At 35.2% G+C, this 13,841-nt stretch overlaps 3 protein-coding genes across 3 annotated transcripts; 1 reads left to right on the forward strand and 2 right to left on the reverse strand.

Annotated features, from left to right (window-relative positions):
• Positions 1-22: 22 nt before the first annotated feature.
• On the reverse strand, positions 23-2,004 carry GCK72_018907 (uncharacterized protein; the record flags this gene model as incomplete). Its single annotated transcript, XM_053732794.1, has 8 exons — positions 23-130; positions 195-423; positions 491-584; positions 699-820; positions 877-1,147; positions 1,191-1,319; positions 1,363-1,476; positions 1,521-2,004. 8 exons carry the CDS (start codon positions 2,002-2,004, stop codon positions 23-25), a joined length of 1,551 nt encoding a protein of 516 aa, XP_053581707.1.
• A 932-nt stretch (positions 2,005-2,936) lies between these two features.
• Positions 2,937-3,846, forward strand: GCK72_018908 (uncharacterized protein; the record flags this gene model as incomplete). Its single annotated transcript, XM_053732795.1, has 6 exons — positions 2,937-2,966; positions 3,051-3,194; positions 3,241-3,361; positions 3,406-3,535; positions 3,580-3,759; positions 3,810-3,846. 6 exons carry the CDS (start codon positions 2,937-2,939, stop codon positions 3,844-3,846), a joined length of 642 nt encoding a protein of 213 aa, XP_053581708.1.
• Positions 3,847-4,944: 1,098 nt separating this feature from the next.
• On the reverse strand, positions 4,945-5,506 carry GCK72_018909 (uncharacterized protein; the record flags this gene model as incomplete). Its single annotated transcript, XM_053732796.1, has 3 exons — positions 4,945-5,153; positions 5,207-5,266; positions 5,311-5,506. The coding sequence occupies 3 exons, from the start codon at positions 5,504-5,506 to the stop codon at positions 4,945-4,947; spliced, it is 465 nt and encodes a 154-aa protein (XP_053581709.1).
• Between the last annotated feature and the right edge of the window lie 8,335 nt (positions 5,507-13,841).

The following is a 13,841-nucleotide window of genomic DNA, read 5'->3' on the forward strand; positions in this document are numbered from 1 at the left end:
ATGAGATCAATTTTAGATTTATTTACAATGTCGTCTTCTTCAAGTTTCCGTTTTCATTCAAATGATTTGGTTTCCCATTTCCATTGTTCATGCACATTGACATTTTCTGACGAGACCGATGATCGGAGAGCTGTAATTATGGATTCAGATGTCAAAAATAAGCAAAGCAAAAAATGATTTCTTCGAAAACTCACCGAATTCATATTTAACGCAAACCTCAGCTCGTAGAACAACTCATCCAAAAACGGTTTTCCTTCTTTCTTCGAGATGTGATGACACCGATACATCAATTCGAATATGACAACGATCACTGCCAAAAATATTCCGACCCCCAAAGTAATGAAAAGACCAGCGACGTTGTACATGCTGAGTGCAAATCGGTCATGCTTGACAGCCGACGCAGTGCTCGTGCATGCCGCTCCTCTGAAATGTTCATAATCAATGAGATTGCTTCGGATGAAGTGGAAGAGGAAGAAAGAAAAAAACATACTTGCTTCTCCACCACTTTGTCTTTTTCATTTCAATGATTCCACGTTTAGCATAGAGCAAAATTTGCCGAGAGATTCGGTCAGTCCACTCGGATTCTGAATTGATAACGTTGAAACGAAAAATAAATTATATGGAAACAAGCGGACTCATATAAATAGATAAAACACATTTAAATATATTGGTATATTTTAAACAGGGGACCGACTCACTTTTAGCCAACGCTATTCCATATCCTTTAGATCCCAGAACACCTCCGATTTGTGTCAAATTGCAATTTTGTTGAGTCTCGTATTCCAACGAAGTGGATTCCATCAAATACGCGTAGTTCATGCTGAAACTACTCTTAAAGTATTTTCAGATGCTGTCACCCTCCCCATTTTGCAGTACCTCAATGCTCTCTCCACTCCTTTTCCATTACTTGTCACAAACACATCTTTATCTTTCATATATTCCCACATTTTGACGTGTGCAGCGATTCTGGACTCTTGGAAGAATTGCATCGTGGATCCACCTCTGATTGTACCATAGGAAATTGTAGTTTGATTTGCCAAGTCATCAAGATTCTTGATAGGGATATAAGGTCGAGAAACAGTGAGAACAGCTGCCAGATTGGCAGTGTAAGCAGAAATAATAACCAGATAAAATACCCACCAGGTACCTGAAATCACAGGTGTAACAAATCAAAAAAAGAAAAATGGTACCTCCAAGAAGTCTGGTGGAAACTGCTCTCGGACCAAAATCACATCCTCCCTTGAGCATTGTGCTCAAAACATACCAGACAGTATTCCAAAAACTATAGTTATTGGACATGACAATTGGAGCTTCTTGACCTGCAAAATATTATTTTGTTTGAGATTTAGTGTCCACGCATACTGGTGGCAAAAGCTGCTGCTGGATGAGGTTCATGTGCAGTGCAGCAAGAAAAGTTCAGATTCCACTCGTATGGAGTTACATTGGCCACGAAATACATTCCAAGTGTGACAGTGACTGAAAATTGCAGTGATGTGCTCTATATTACATAAACAACTCACTGATAGAAGATGCAATTGCTGTCCAAATCTGCCAAGATAATGGATTCAAGAAAGAGAATAAATCAGGTTGTTGATCATCGGGTACTTTGTACAGAATACTGATTCCCAATGATAAAAATGGTTTCGTGAAGTCAACTGCTTCAGATCTTCTATAATTAACAGTCAATGGGGCAACTGCCATTTCAGCTTCTCCTCTCAGAATCTCTCCAATCATTCCATCCCATGATCCATTTCCATATTTGTCGTTTCCGTATTTTCCATCTTTTACCGCATGAATGGTGTAAGTAAATCCAAGATCTTTCGACAATTCAGCAAGTAAATCTATACAAAATCCCTCAAATTTCGAATTCGAATCGAGTTCATAATGATTTTTCTTCAGCATGACATAGGGTCTTTCCATGATTGTAGTCACTCGGAAATGAGGTTTCAACTCATCAGAAACTTGTACATTTCTTTGTAATTGTGCTTTGGAGTCACCTGACATATTGACGTGCACGTTGGTTGCAGGTTCCCAGAAACCAATCTGAAATTGCATTAAAATGACTGTTTAATGAGTAGAGTACTCACGTAATTTCCAGGCAGTTAGCCGACGAAAACGGCTATTAGCCGTCGATTTCGGCGCGGCTGCCATATGTATATGGCAGCCGCGCCGAAATCGTCGGCTAACTGCCGTTTCGGTAGTTTCCTATCCTGGGAGGAATTCGCCATGTAGGTGCCGTTTACATGCCGTTTACACGCCGATACCGCGCTGCTTAGGTGTCAAATATTTCAAATATTTTGAAAGTTGAAAGAATGATCACAATAATAAATTTCAGCTGTTAATTTTTATGTTGTCACTCTAATATTTTTTGGTTTTTCTCATTTTAGTTGATTGAACAGCTTTCCAGCCTATTCCGATATTCACAATGAGTATCACGAGCTATGGAATTCCAATAATTGAAGTGAGTGAATTATTGAAACAGAAAAAGTTCAAATTTTGGAGTCAAAGCATCAAAATTAGGAAAACGATCTAGTTTTTTTCATGGGACTATTCACGGCCGGTGAAATTTTTTATTTTTCTCCGAAGAATCATCATTAAGAAACAAAAAAATTTTGTAAAGATGGAAGTGAAATTTGTTTCTACAGTGTGCTAAATCAATTATGTCGTCAGTTTCATACAGTCGAAACAAATTTCACTTCCGTCTTACTTCGTCTTACTTCGTCTTAACTTACGCACAGCTCTGATCTGAATGCTTCATCGCTGTAAGATCAAATGTAAAATGAAAAACGCTGTCCTCCCATGATTGATTGCCTCTGTTTTTTTCACCTGCTTTTTTTTCTGATATATAAAAACTTCAGAATCATAGTTTTTTGAGTTAACCTGATTGAACTCCCGAATTTAATAAGACTAAACTTTCAAACTCTAACGCAGTCATAATGCCAACTTTAGATGTTCCAATTGATGAGGTTTGTCGGATAGCTAAATTATGAAGATACTTAAAAAAAAAGAATTTCTTATTGATTCACGAAAATATACAAAATCATTTTCAGTTTTTTGGAGATATCCCAGAGTCAACGAAAACCGGGTTATACTATACGGTCGTCACTCTTTTTGTAATATCAACATTGGCTTCCACCTTACTATCTGCTGCCTTTTTGGTGTTATCTATCGCTCTCTGGAGTCATTTCAAACCGGTAAGTTAACTGGCTAATCTTGTGAAAAAACGCGACATCTCTTTAGATTCTATTCTTTTGGTTCCTATCTCAACTCACGTTTTCTGTTTTTGTACTATCAGCGTCTAACTTATTGATCAATGTCCCAGCAACACTATCACTGCTTTCTAAAGATGTCGCTGATTCAGGTAAAAATCAAAATCAGAACAAACTAAAGATTTTTGTATTTTAGCCATCTTCAAATTTATCTCATATCTTATTGACTTCTGTCACTACTCTATTATTTTCTCTAATCTGATAATTGCTGTTCAACGAGGGTTTGTCTTTTTCTTAAGAGATTTGACTGACACAGTTTTCAATCCGTAAGTTCTGAATTCTCTCGAAACTGTTTAATTCGATCATATAGTCCTATTATCTACGTCTGGTTAGCATTGGTCTGGGTGTTATCATACGGTGTCGAATATATTCTGATGTCGTCTAACTGCAGCTACAGATATGAAGTAAAACCAAAACGTTACGAAATGAAATGCGAATCTGTTGCCCAATCTTCATTGATTGTAAACTCAGCCACGCCGGCAGGAATTCAGTTGGTGAGTCAAGTTTATTTTTGACACTCAGATGAATTGAACATTCTAGGTTGAAACTATTCTTCAAATATTACTTCCTACGTTAATTTTTCTAATCTACTTGGCTATCATTATCAAAATTGTGTATATGAAAAGAAGCGCACTAAACAAAAATGAAATTTTGATTCTGAAGCAAGCGATATTCGTTTTCGTTTTTTTTCAGGTAGGTGAACTCGGACAGTAGTATACAGATGCAGTTAGGTGCATAAATAAAACACAGGGGGCGGAGCTTAGCCAGCCCCGCCCCCTGTGCTTTATTTTTGCTCCTAACTGCATCTGTGAGAATACTTAATCATCCTGTCATATCAGAAAGTGATAAACTGATAAACTGATAAGAGTGATAAGAGTGATTTTACATGAATGAAAATACTTAGAGATCAGAGTATGGTAGGTTAAATGATGAAATGATAAGGTGATTAATGATAAGTTGATTACTGATAAAATGATAACTGATACGGTGATCACGGTAAACCGGGTATCATAACTACATTGCTCGAATTTCCTAAAAAGTGATTATTGATAAAGTGATAACTGATAAGGTGATAACTTATGAGACGCTGATTACCGTGTATTGCTTATCAGAACTACATTCCTCAATTTCTCGAAAAATTGATTAGTGATAAACTGATAACTGATAAGGTGATAACTGGTGATACCGTGATTACAATATAGTGGTTATCAAAACTACATTGCTCAATTTCTCAAAAAAGTGATTAGTGATAAAGTGATAACTGATAAGGTGATAACTGATAATGATACAGTGATTACTGTAGTGATTATTAAAACTACATTGCTCAATATTCTAAAAAAGTGATTAGTAATGAAGTGATAACTGATACGGTGATACCGGATAAGAGATATGATTAAAAAAAGGAAAAAAATCGAGAGCGAAAAAAAAAACCGCAGCTCACTAGGCTGCATAATGACAAGAATGAGCTAATTTGGAAAATCATACTATTATGTACCTTATGTTTTCTCTAAGCTCTCTTCTCTCTCATGACCATAGGTCATTCCCATTTTTCAAACATAAACTTTTCCTTTGACACACCCTCCCTCTTTTCAATTTAAAAAACACAGTATTTTGAATTTTACTGAAAATTTATTTTCAAAAAGTTTTAATAACAGAAAAAATGAAAAAAAAATTACTATATATTTTGTTCAGTGGCAGTTGAATGATGATTGGTCGACATTCTCGACATTGGTTTAGGAAATTTAGCAAAGGTTGTTCGTTTTTGACAATCGACACAGAAATCGTATTCAAGAACCTCATTACTGATGGTGATTGATGGCCGGCAGCAGGGTGCCAATGCAACTGTCACACTTGCGCCACGTCCGGTGAGGACACACGGTAGTACTGAAATGATACATTACATGTTTTTTTCTCTAATTAATTACTATTATGTTTACTTTTTTTCCATTTACTTTCTCCTTCTTCTACCAATTTTCCATCATTTGACGTTTTCACTTCTTAAAGAAAAATATTTTGTATTTTCTTTGTTCATCAAACAAACCGTATAACGTAATCGGGAATTTTTGAGCATGTGCAGGATACTTCAGAGCAAAGGTACGTTTTTCACACAAATTGCAGAACTTTAAACGATATTTGCGATTCCGAATAGTAATAGTACTAGCACAAGAATCACATAGAGAATAAACCAAAATACCGGTTCCATTAACCAGAGCGCAAGCTGTGATATCGGACCACATTGTGATTTTTTTAACAAACTCCTCAGTTTTATACCTATTCCTAAGCTCCGCCCCTAAAATTTTGAAATCTAAAACCGGTTTTCGGAGCCGTCTTCGTTGATACCGTTTAATTGCAGCCAAAATCCGAATGATGTCATCGAAAATATTTCACAACAGACGACTCAAAACCTGATTCCAAAAATAGGTTGGATCCATCACATTTTGGAAGCCAACCAAGGCGGCATTGTTTCATCTAATAGTGTTTCTAAGAAAGAGAGTCCAAAGATTTTGGTAAAATAGGCTCCGCCCACTAGCTTTATAAGACCGGCTTCGTCGCTGTTTTCTTAGAAATGGAGAAATGGAATACTCCTGGAGGTTTGTTTCATTTCATATATTCGGATTTTAATATTGTTTTTTACAGCTATTGAAGAGACTATTGAAGAAGTTTGCGCTAAAGTTAAACTGGTAACTGGTTCGGGGAGAAAACCCATCAAACCATTACATCAAGTGGCTGTAGAATTTGAAAACAAAGATGGTACTCAATTTATGGATGGTGAGTTTTTTATCTCATGAAAAAACTTGATTATTTTTTTTTTAGAAGAAGAAATCATTGAAATGAAAAATCACATCCACTTTGAATACGAACCGAAATTTGTTTATCGGAATGAAAAACGTGTATCTCTTCCGGAAACACGACTTCGATTCAAAGGAAAAACAAATAGTCCTGAGCTTATGGAAAGAACATTCGACCAGTTTATCAGATACTGTATTGGTAAAGCTGGAGGAAACTTGGAAAGATCGAAAATGAGCTTTGGGTATGTATTTGTTTTTAATTTAAAAAAAAAATTTTTTTCAGATTTTTTCACGAAGGATTTCACAAAGCTGAAGGTTTTTGGATAAATGAGAGAACTTACCAAACCTTTAACGGACAAGTTTTAATGGAGGAATTGGAGCGAATTACTCAATCCAAAGCAGAAGTAGACATTGATGACACATTCATTATTCATATGCATGTTTTCAACAATTTTGAAGGAGGAGCAGGACGTTGTAGAAAAAAGGTAAGCTGAAAAAATACAATCTATCGCAAGTTTTCAATTGTAGATGTTTGATGAACAGAAGAAACTACCTGCATATGTAGTTGGTGATGGTAAATGTCTTCCAAAGGCTGTAGCTCTCGCAATGACATTTTATGCATCCAAGGAAGATGCTGAACAACGTTCTAAATGGGATAGAATGATCCGACTAATGGTAAGTACTGACAGCGGGTCATATACTTTGATTTGTTCTTATATTTCAGTACAGAAGTCTGAATGAAAAACTTCAATTGGCAGCTGCGAATGAAATTTTGGAAAAGTCTGGATTGTCTACGGAACAGCAAGTTTTCAACATTGATGATTTGGAAAAAATTGCTGCAGCACATCCCGAATACAAGTTTGAAGTCTACAGTCGACCTGTTTACGAAAAATATTACCAAATCATCACAGAGTTCAATTTTGACGCTTCGAAACTCGTTACAATTGCGTTCAAAAAGATTGATGGAGTTGGACACTACGATTTTATCAAACCGTCACTTATGCACATGAAAGCCACGTGAGTGTATATGATTTGAAAAAAATTTAATGAATTTTCCAGATATTGCCACAAGTGTAAACAAAAGACATTGTCAACAGGTCATAACCAAGTTTGTGACGCTAAATGTGGAAAATGTGGTTTTTATGAATGCGATAATACTCAAATCGAAACAATTCACTGTGAAATGTGCAACACAAACTTTCCCAATGAAGATTGTTACAATGGTCATTTGGAATATGCTTACAGAGCAAAGAAGACAATGTGTGAAAAGAGATATACGTAAGTGTGACTTTTTTTGAAACTCGTAAAAAAGCAATTTCAGATGTCTGGAATGCGGTTTTCGAGTGTGCAAAGATAAAGTTTCACAAGACGAAGTGCACGAATGTGAAAAACGATCGAGATGCATGCAATGTAAGGAAATGTATGATGCAACTCGTTATCACAATTGTTGCTTCAAACCTCCAAGAAAAAGATTCAAGGAAAGCAAGATGAAAGCTCAAAAATCCTACAGAATCTTATGCTATGATGTAGAAACAATAGTAGTAAACTCGGCCAATGGACCAGGTATTGTTATTTGAAAATTGAGGAAAATACATACAATTTTTAGATTTCTCCAAACCTCAACCAAACCATGAAGTCAATCTTGTTTGCTTCAAAATGTGTTGCAATTTGTGTGTTGAAGAAGGCATGGAATGCGATTGTGAAACTGGAAACTTTCACTACTTTGAACATGTGGATCCATTGGAAGACTTTGTCGATTTTTTACTTCACAACACAAAATTGGACAACGCCTATGTGATTGCTCATAATGGTGGAAGGTTTGTGAATTGTAAAACTTTTTAAAATTTATAAATTTCAGGTATGACCACAATTTTGTGTTGTCGAGAATTATGACAAGTTTCGGCATTATACCTGATTATGTTTCAAATGGAACTTCACTCATCATGGCTAACATTACCGCTAGCGTTAGAAGAACAGATACACACAACAGTTTGAAGTTTCGAGACTCCTTTCGTTTCATTCCCATGCCTCTTTCAAAAATGCCGAAAACGTTTGGAATCACCGAACTGAAAAAAGGATACTACCCATACTATTTCAATCACAAGGAAAATTATGGCAAAGTATTGAATCGTCTTCCTGACAAACTTTTCTATGATCCGGAGCACATGAAACCGGAACCTCGGATCGAATTTGAAAAGTGGTATGAGGATCACCAAAATGACGTATTTGATGCAGACATGGAGATTCTGGTTTATTGTCAAAGTGACGTCGAAATATTGACATCTGGATTATCCGAGTATATCAAGGTATTTTTTCATTTTTTTTTGTTTGCAAAGTTTTATTTTTTAGATTTGCAAAAGACTGTTCAACAATTGGAATCCAATTATATATTCATGTACAATTGCCAGTTATGTCCACCATATTCTAAAGTTTGAACATTTCCAACAAGGAGATTTGGGCATTATTTCTGAAAATGGATGGCCAGAACGGAATAATTCAGTCTTTGCACTCAAAACATTAATGTGGTTGGAAAAGAAGGATGGTGTAACAATCCATCACAAATTACGAGGCCCTGAGAAAATGATCAAAATGCCAAATGGAGATTGTTTTTTCGTAGATGGATACGAGGAAAAGTCAAACACGGTCTATGAAATTTATGGATGTTTCTACCACGGATGTCCAATGTGTACAAATCCAACCTTGGAACACCCTAATCACCCAGGAGTCGAAAACAAGGCAATTTACGATCGAACCATGAAGAGAGAAGAGCGAATTAAAGAAGCTGAGTACAATGTGATTAGCTGGTGGGAACATGAGATCAACGAAATGCTCAAAAAAGACTCGGAAATGCGTGATTTTTTCAAAAAGGTAGTTTAATTAAATTAAAAAATTTTAAACAACGTTTTTTTAGTGTCGACACGCATCTCATCTTGTACCCCGTGAAGGAATGTTTGGAGGACGTACACAACCATATCAGATGATTGTAGAGTGTGAAGAAGACGAAGAAATTTGTTATGACGACTTCAACTCGTTATATCCATCAGTCAATATTATGTTCCAGTACCCTAGAGGACAGCCTATAGTCTACAAGACCAATTTCCCGTCAATTATCCCAGGAAAAGGTGTCGATAAAAAAGGTGAATGAAATATTGATTATCAAATTGACAGTTTAAAAATTTCAGGACTATACTTTTGTTCAATATATGCACCTCCTGCTATCAAGATTACAGTGCTACCTTACAAGATACCAGGATTTTTGACATTTCCAAGTTGTAGAACATGTATCGAAAAGAATCAAAAAACTGCATGCAACCATACAAAAGTGTCCGACCGATACTTGACTGGTGTGTGGACACATGCCGAATTAAATGCGGCGATTGAAAGAGGTGAGAGAGAGAGAGATAGATGAAAAGAAAAATTCAAATTTAGGCTACCAGCTGCTTCAATTTCACGAAATTTGGTGGTGGCCTGATGATAAATGGAAGACTGCAGACTATTTCGTAAATTATTTAAAGTCAATGATCCAATTGAAACATGAATCATCGGGTTGGCCTAAAGATGGTATGACTGATGAAGAAAAACTGGCATATATCAACGAGATTGCACAAAGAGATGGTGTCACCCTTGTGATGGAAAATGTCAAAAAGGCCGACAACATGAGAGAAATGTCAAAATTGTTTTTGAATACATGTTGGGGTGCGTGAAAAAATAAACAATACTAAAATATAATTTTTATTTAGGCAAGCTAGCAGAGAATCCAGTCAGAACAGAGTCAAAACTGTTTGAAACATTGGATCATGTTTCTCAAAGTGAGTACATGAGTAAGCAAGGATATGAAGTCAAAGGGATCAAAGATTGGGATGATGGTAGAACTTTGATAACAAGGGCATCCAAAACCGAGTCTGTGAAAACAAAGGAATTTACAAGTATTGTTATCGGTAAGTTAATTACTATTATAATTAAAAAATATATTTTTGAAGGAATTTACACCACTTCGTATGCACGTCTACGTCTCTTACAGGCAATGGAGGCTGTCGGATCGGAAAATTTGATATATGTTGGTGAGTAAAAAAATAAGAGAAATTTATAAATTTTACTATTTTTCAGACACTGATAGTGTGATATACAAAAAGAAGATTTCGGATCCGTGTCCAGTAAAAGCACTCATTGGAGATGGATTGGGGAAGCTGAAATCTGAAATACCAAAAGGATACCAAATGAAGAAGATCATTTGCATGGCTTCTAAAGTCTACTCTTACTTGTTGAAACATTTGGAGACTGGTGAAGAAAAAATCGTGACAAAGTTCAAAGGAGTCGTTCTCAATTCATCAACTAGTCGAACTATCAACATGAAAACTATGGAAGCTTCGGTAATTTTCTTTAAAATGTCAACATTTCGAAAATTTTAAAATTTCAGGTCAGAGAATTTCTTGATGGCCAAACAAATGTTATATCAGTTCCTGAGAGGACAATGAGGCGAACAAAAGTGCTGGGAGAGATTACGACGGCTCCATTTGAGAAACGTCTAAAGCCTGTGATGGATAAAGTTCGAGTCCTCCCAGGCGGAAAAACACTTCCTTCTGGATACTATCTAAATTGCCCTTTAGTTGAAGATTACCCGTACAGTTGAATGTCCAAAGTTCTATAAATTTGATCTTGTTCATAGAAAACTCGTGTCATTTCATGATAATAAAACTTCCATCTATAACTTCTCCATTTTCATGCCAAAGAATACGTTACAGAATATGTTGGAAAAATATGAGTAATAACAAACACTTCCTGAGTCTTTTCTCACATCCCTTGTCTAAAGACCCTTGTTTCGCGTAAATTCGTACACGATCCCCAATGTTGGATTTACGTTTCACTCGTTTTTCTTCTCTTCGAAAAAGAAATCTAAATTATTTATATTGGCAGTTATTTGAAAAGGCGACGGATGAAACGAGAGAAGTGAACAACTAATAGAGACGAGAGACAGCTTTCCTTTACGAATATTTTCGAAACATGATCAATAACCAAATTTCTTAATGAAATATACACAAGTGTACACATTAATTGGAAAACAGTAACTAATTATCGCTCATGGGTACACATACGCACAAATGTGTCCACAAAATTGATAAATTACCTTATTTTTTGTATGAAAAAACGGAAAAAATATTGGACCAAAGTGGTAAAATTGACAAGTTTTCATACATGTACATAGACAGACATAAGCTCATGCCAATATCCACACTTATTTCATATACTCACGTAAAAAATTAAGTTTTTAACGTCTCTTTTCAAAGAAAATTATTTTTTTTTTGGGGGAAATGATCACATAATTAAGCGCACCACGAGAGAGGACCCCTGCTGTTTCATCTCTGCGTGTGTCCTTTTTATAAAATTTTCAATGAACATAGATTAAACTGGAGATTGAAGAACACACTAAATGAGTAGATATCGTTCATTTTCAATAAAAAAAGTGATTTAATTGAATTTTGGTTTGGGTATGTTTGGATTTATTGGTAATTAGTCATTTTCACTGTTTATGTGTGTGTTTGTAGGTATGTGTGTATGAGGGGTTATCTATAACTGATTTCTCAATTTTTCCTTTTGATTTGCAAAATGAAGGTATTTTACCACTTTTATCGATGATTTTCTCGATTTTCCTTCAAAATTAGGGTGATTAATTAGTTTTATCTAGTTTTATGTACGGGTATGTATGTGTAGGAAGGTAATGAATCACTTGGGAAACATGGGTAATTGAGTGAGTATATGAGGAGTTATCATTCATTTCGAGTTTTTTCACGATTTAAACAGAAAAACCTAAATAGTTTAATATTTTTCACAAGAATTTCTTTATTTTTCTCCAAAATTGGTGTAGTTTAACACTTTTCAATGTGTGCACATGAGATTATGTGTGGCTATTTGAGAGTACATATGTGGTTTATGTATGATTATGAGGGTAATTAATAGTTTTCCGGATTGTTCTGACGGATTGCATATTTAAAAATGGGTAATTGAATACTTTTTTGTGCGTATCCATGCTATGTATGCGACGGTATGTATGCATTAGAATGGTAATTAATCACTTTTTCGCTTGAATGTGTGAAATAAGCGGGAGGGTATTGATATTGGCTTATTTGAAATTTAGTCAAATTCGTGACTTTCATTTAATATTTTCCCGTTTTTCAAGAGAAAATGAGGGTGATTTATCATTTTTTGTGTGAACATGGGGTTGAAGATGTGTGAATACATGGGTGGACATATGTCAGTATGAGTTTTTACAGGTATTTCTATGAAAATTGGTAATTTTTCGCACTTATTCAAGATACTTTCACATTCACTATCAGATCACTTTTTGTTGTATGCACATGAAGCTATTTGTAGGTACACGTATGAGTATGCATACATGTGAGGGTAATTTATCACTGTTTTCCAAAGTTTTACGTCAATCCAGGAAAGGATAGTAGTTAACTGGTTTTTTAAACAGCAAAACACTTTGTTGGGACTATAAAAAAAACATGCATTTATCGATACTGTTGATTTTTCTTTAAGAAGTGAAAACGACAAATGATGGAAAATTGGTAGAAGAAGGAGAAAGTAAATGGAAAAAAAGTAAACATAATAGTAATTAATTAGAGAAAAAAAACATGTAATGTATCATTTCAGTGCTACCGTGTGTCCTCACCGGACGTGGCGCAAGTGTGACAGTTGCATTGGCACCCTGCTGCCGGCCATCAATCACCATCAGTAATGAGGTTCTTGAATACGATTTCTGTGTCGATTGTCAAAAACGAACAACCTTTGCTAAATTTCCTAAACCAATGTCGAGAATGTCGACCAATCATCATTCAACTGCCACTGAACAAAATATATAGTAATTTTTTTTCTTTTTTTTCTGTTATTATCAATTTTTTTGAAAATAAATTTTAAGTAAAATTCAAAATACTGTGTTTTTTTAAATTGAAAAGAGGGAGGGTGTGTCAAAGGAAAAGTTTATGTTCGAAAAATGGGAATGACCTATGGTAATGAGAGAGAAGAGAGCTTAGAGAAAACATAAGGTACATAATAGTATGATTTTCCAAATTAGCTCATTCTTGTCATTATGCAGCCTAGCGAGCTGCGGTTTTTTTTTTCGCTCTCGATTTTTTCCTTTTTTAAATCATATCTCTTATCCGGTATCAACGTATCAGTTATCACTTCATTACTAATCACTTTTTTAGAATATTGAGCAATGTAGTTTTAATAATCACTACAGTAATCACTGTATCATTATCAGTTATCACCTTATCAGTTATCACTTTATCACTAATCACTTTTTTGAGAAATTGAGCAATGTAGTTTTGATAACCACTATATTGTAATCACGGTATCACCAGTTATCACCTTATCAGTTATCAGTTTATCACTAATCAATTTTTCGAGAAATTGAGGAATGTAGTTCTGATAAGCAATACACGGTAATCAGCGTCTCATAAGTTATCACCTTATCAGTTATCACTTTATCAATAATCACTTTTTAGGAAATTCGAGCAATGTAGTTATGATACCCGGTTTACCGTAATCACCGTATCAGTTATCATTTTATCAGTAATCAACTTATCATTAATCACCTTATCATTTCATCATTTAACCTACCATACTCTGATCTCTAAGTATTTTCATTCATGTAGAATCACTCTTATCACTCTTATCAGTTTATCAGTTTATCACTTTCTGATATGACAGGATGATTAAGTATTCTCACAGATGCAGTTAGGTGCATAAATAAAGCACAGGGGGAGCGGAGCTTGCTAAGCCC

This window comes from Caenorhabditis remanei, chromosome V (genome assembly GCF_010183535.1).
Source record: "Caenorhabditis remanei strain PX506 chromosome V, whole genome shotgun sequence".
Classification (NCBI taxonomy): Eukaryota; Metazoa; Nematoda; class Chromadorea; order Rhabditida; family Rhabditidae; genus Caenorhabditis; species Caenorhabditis remanei.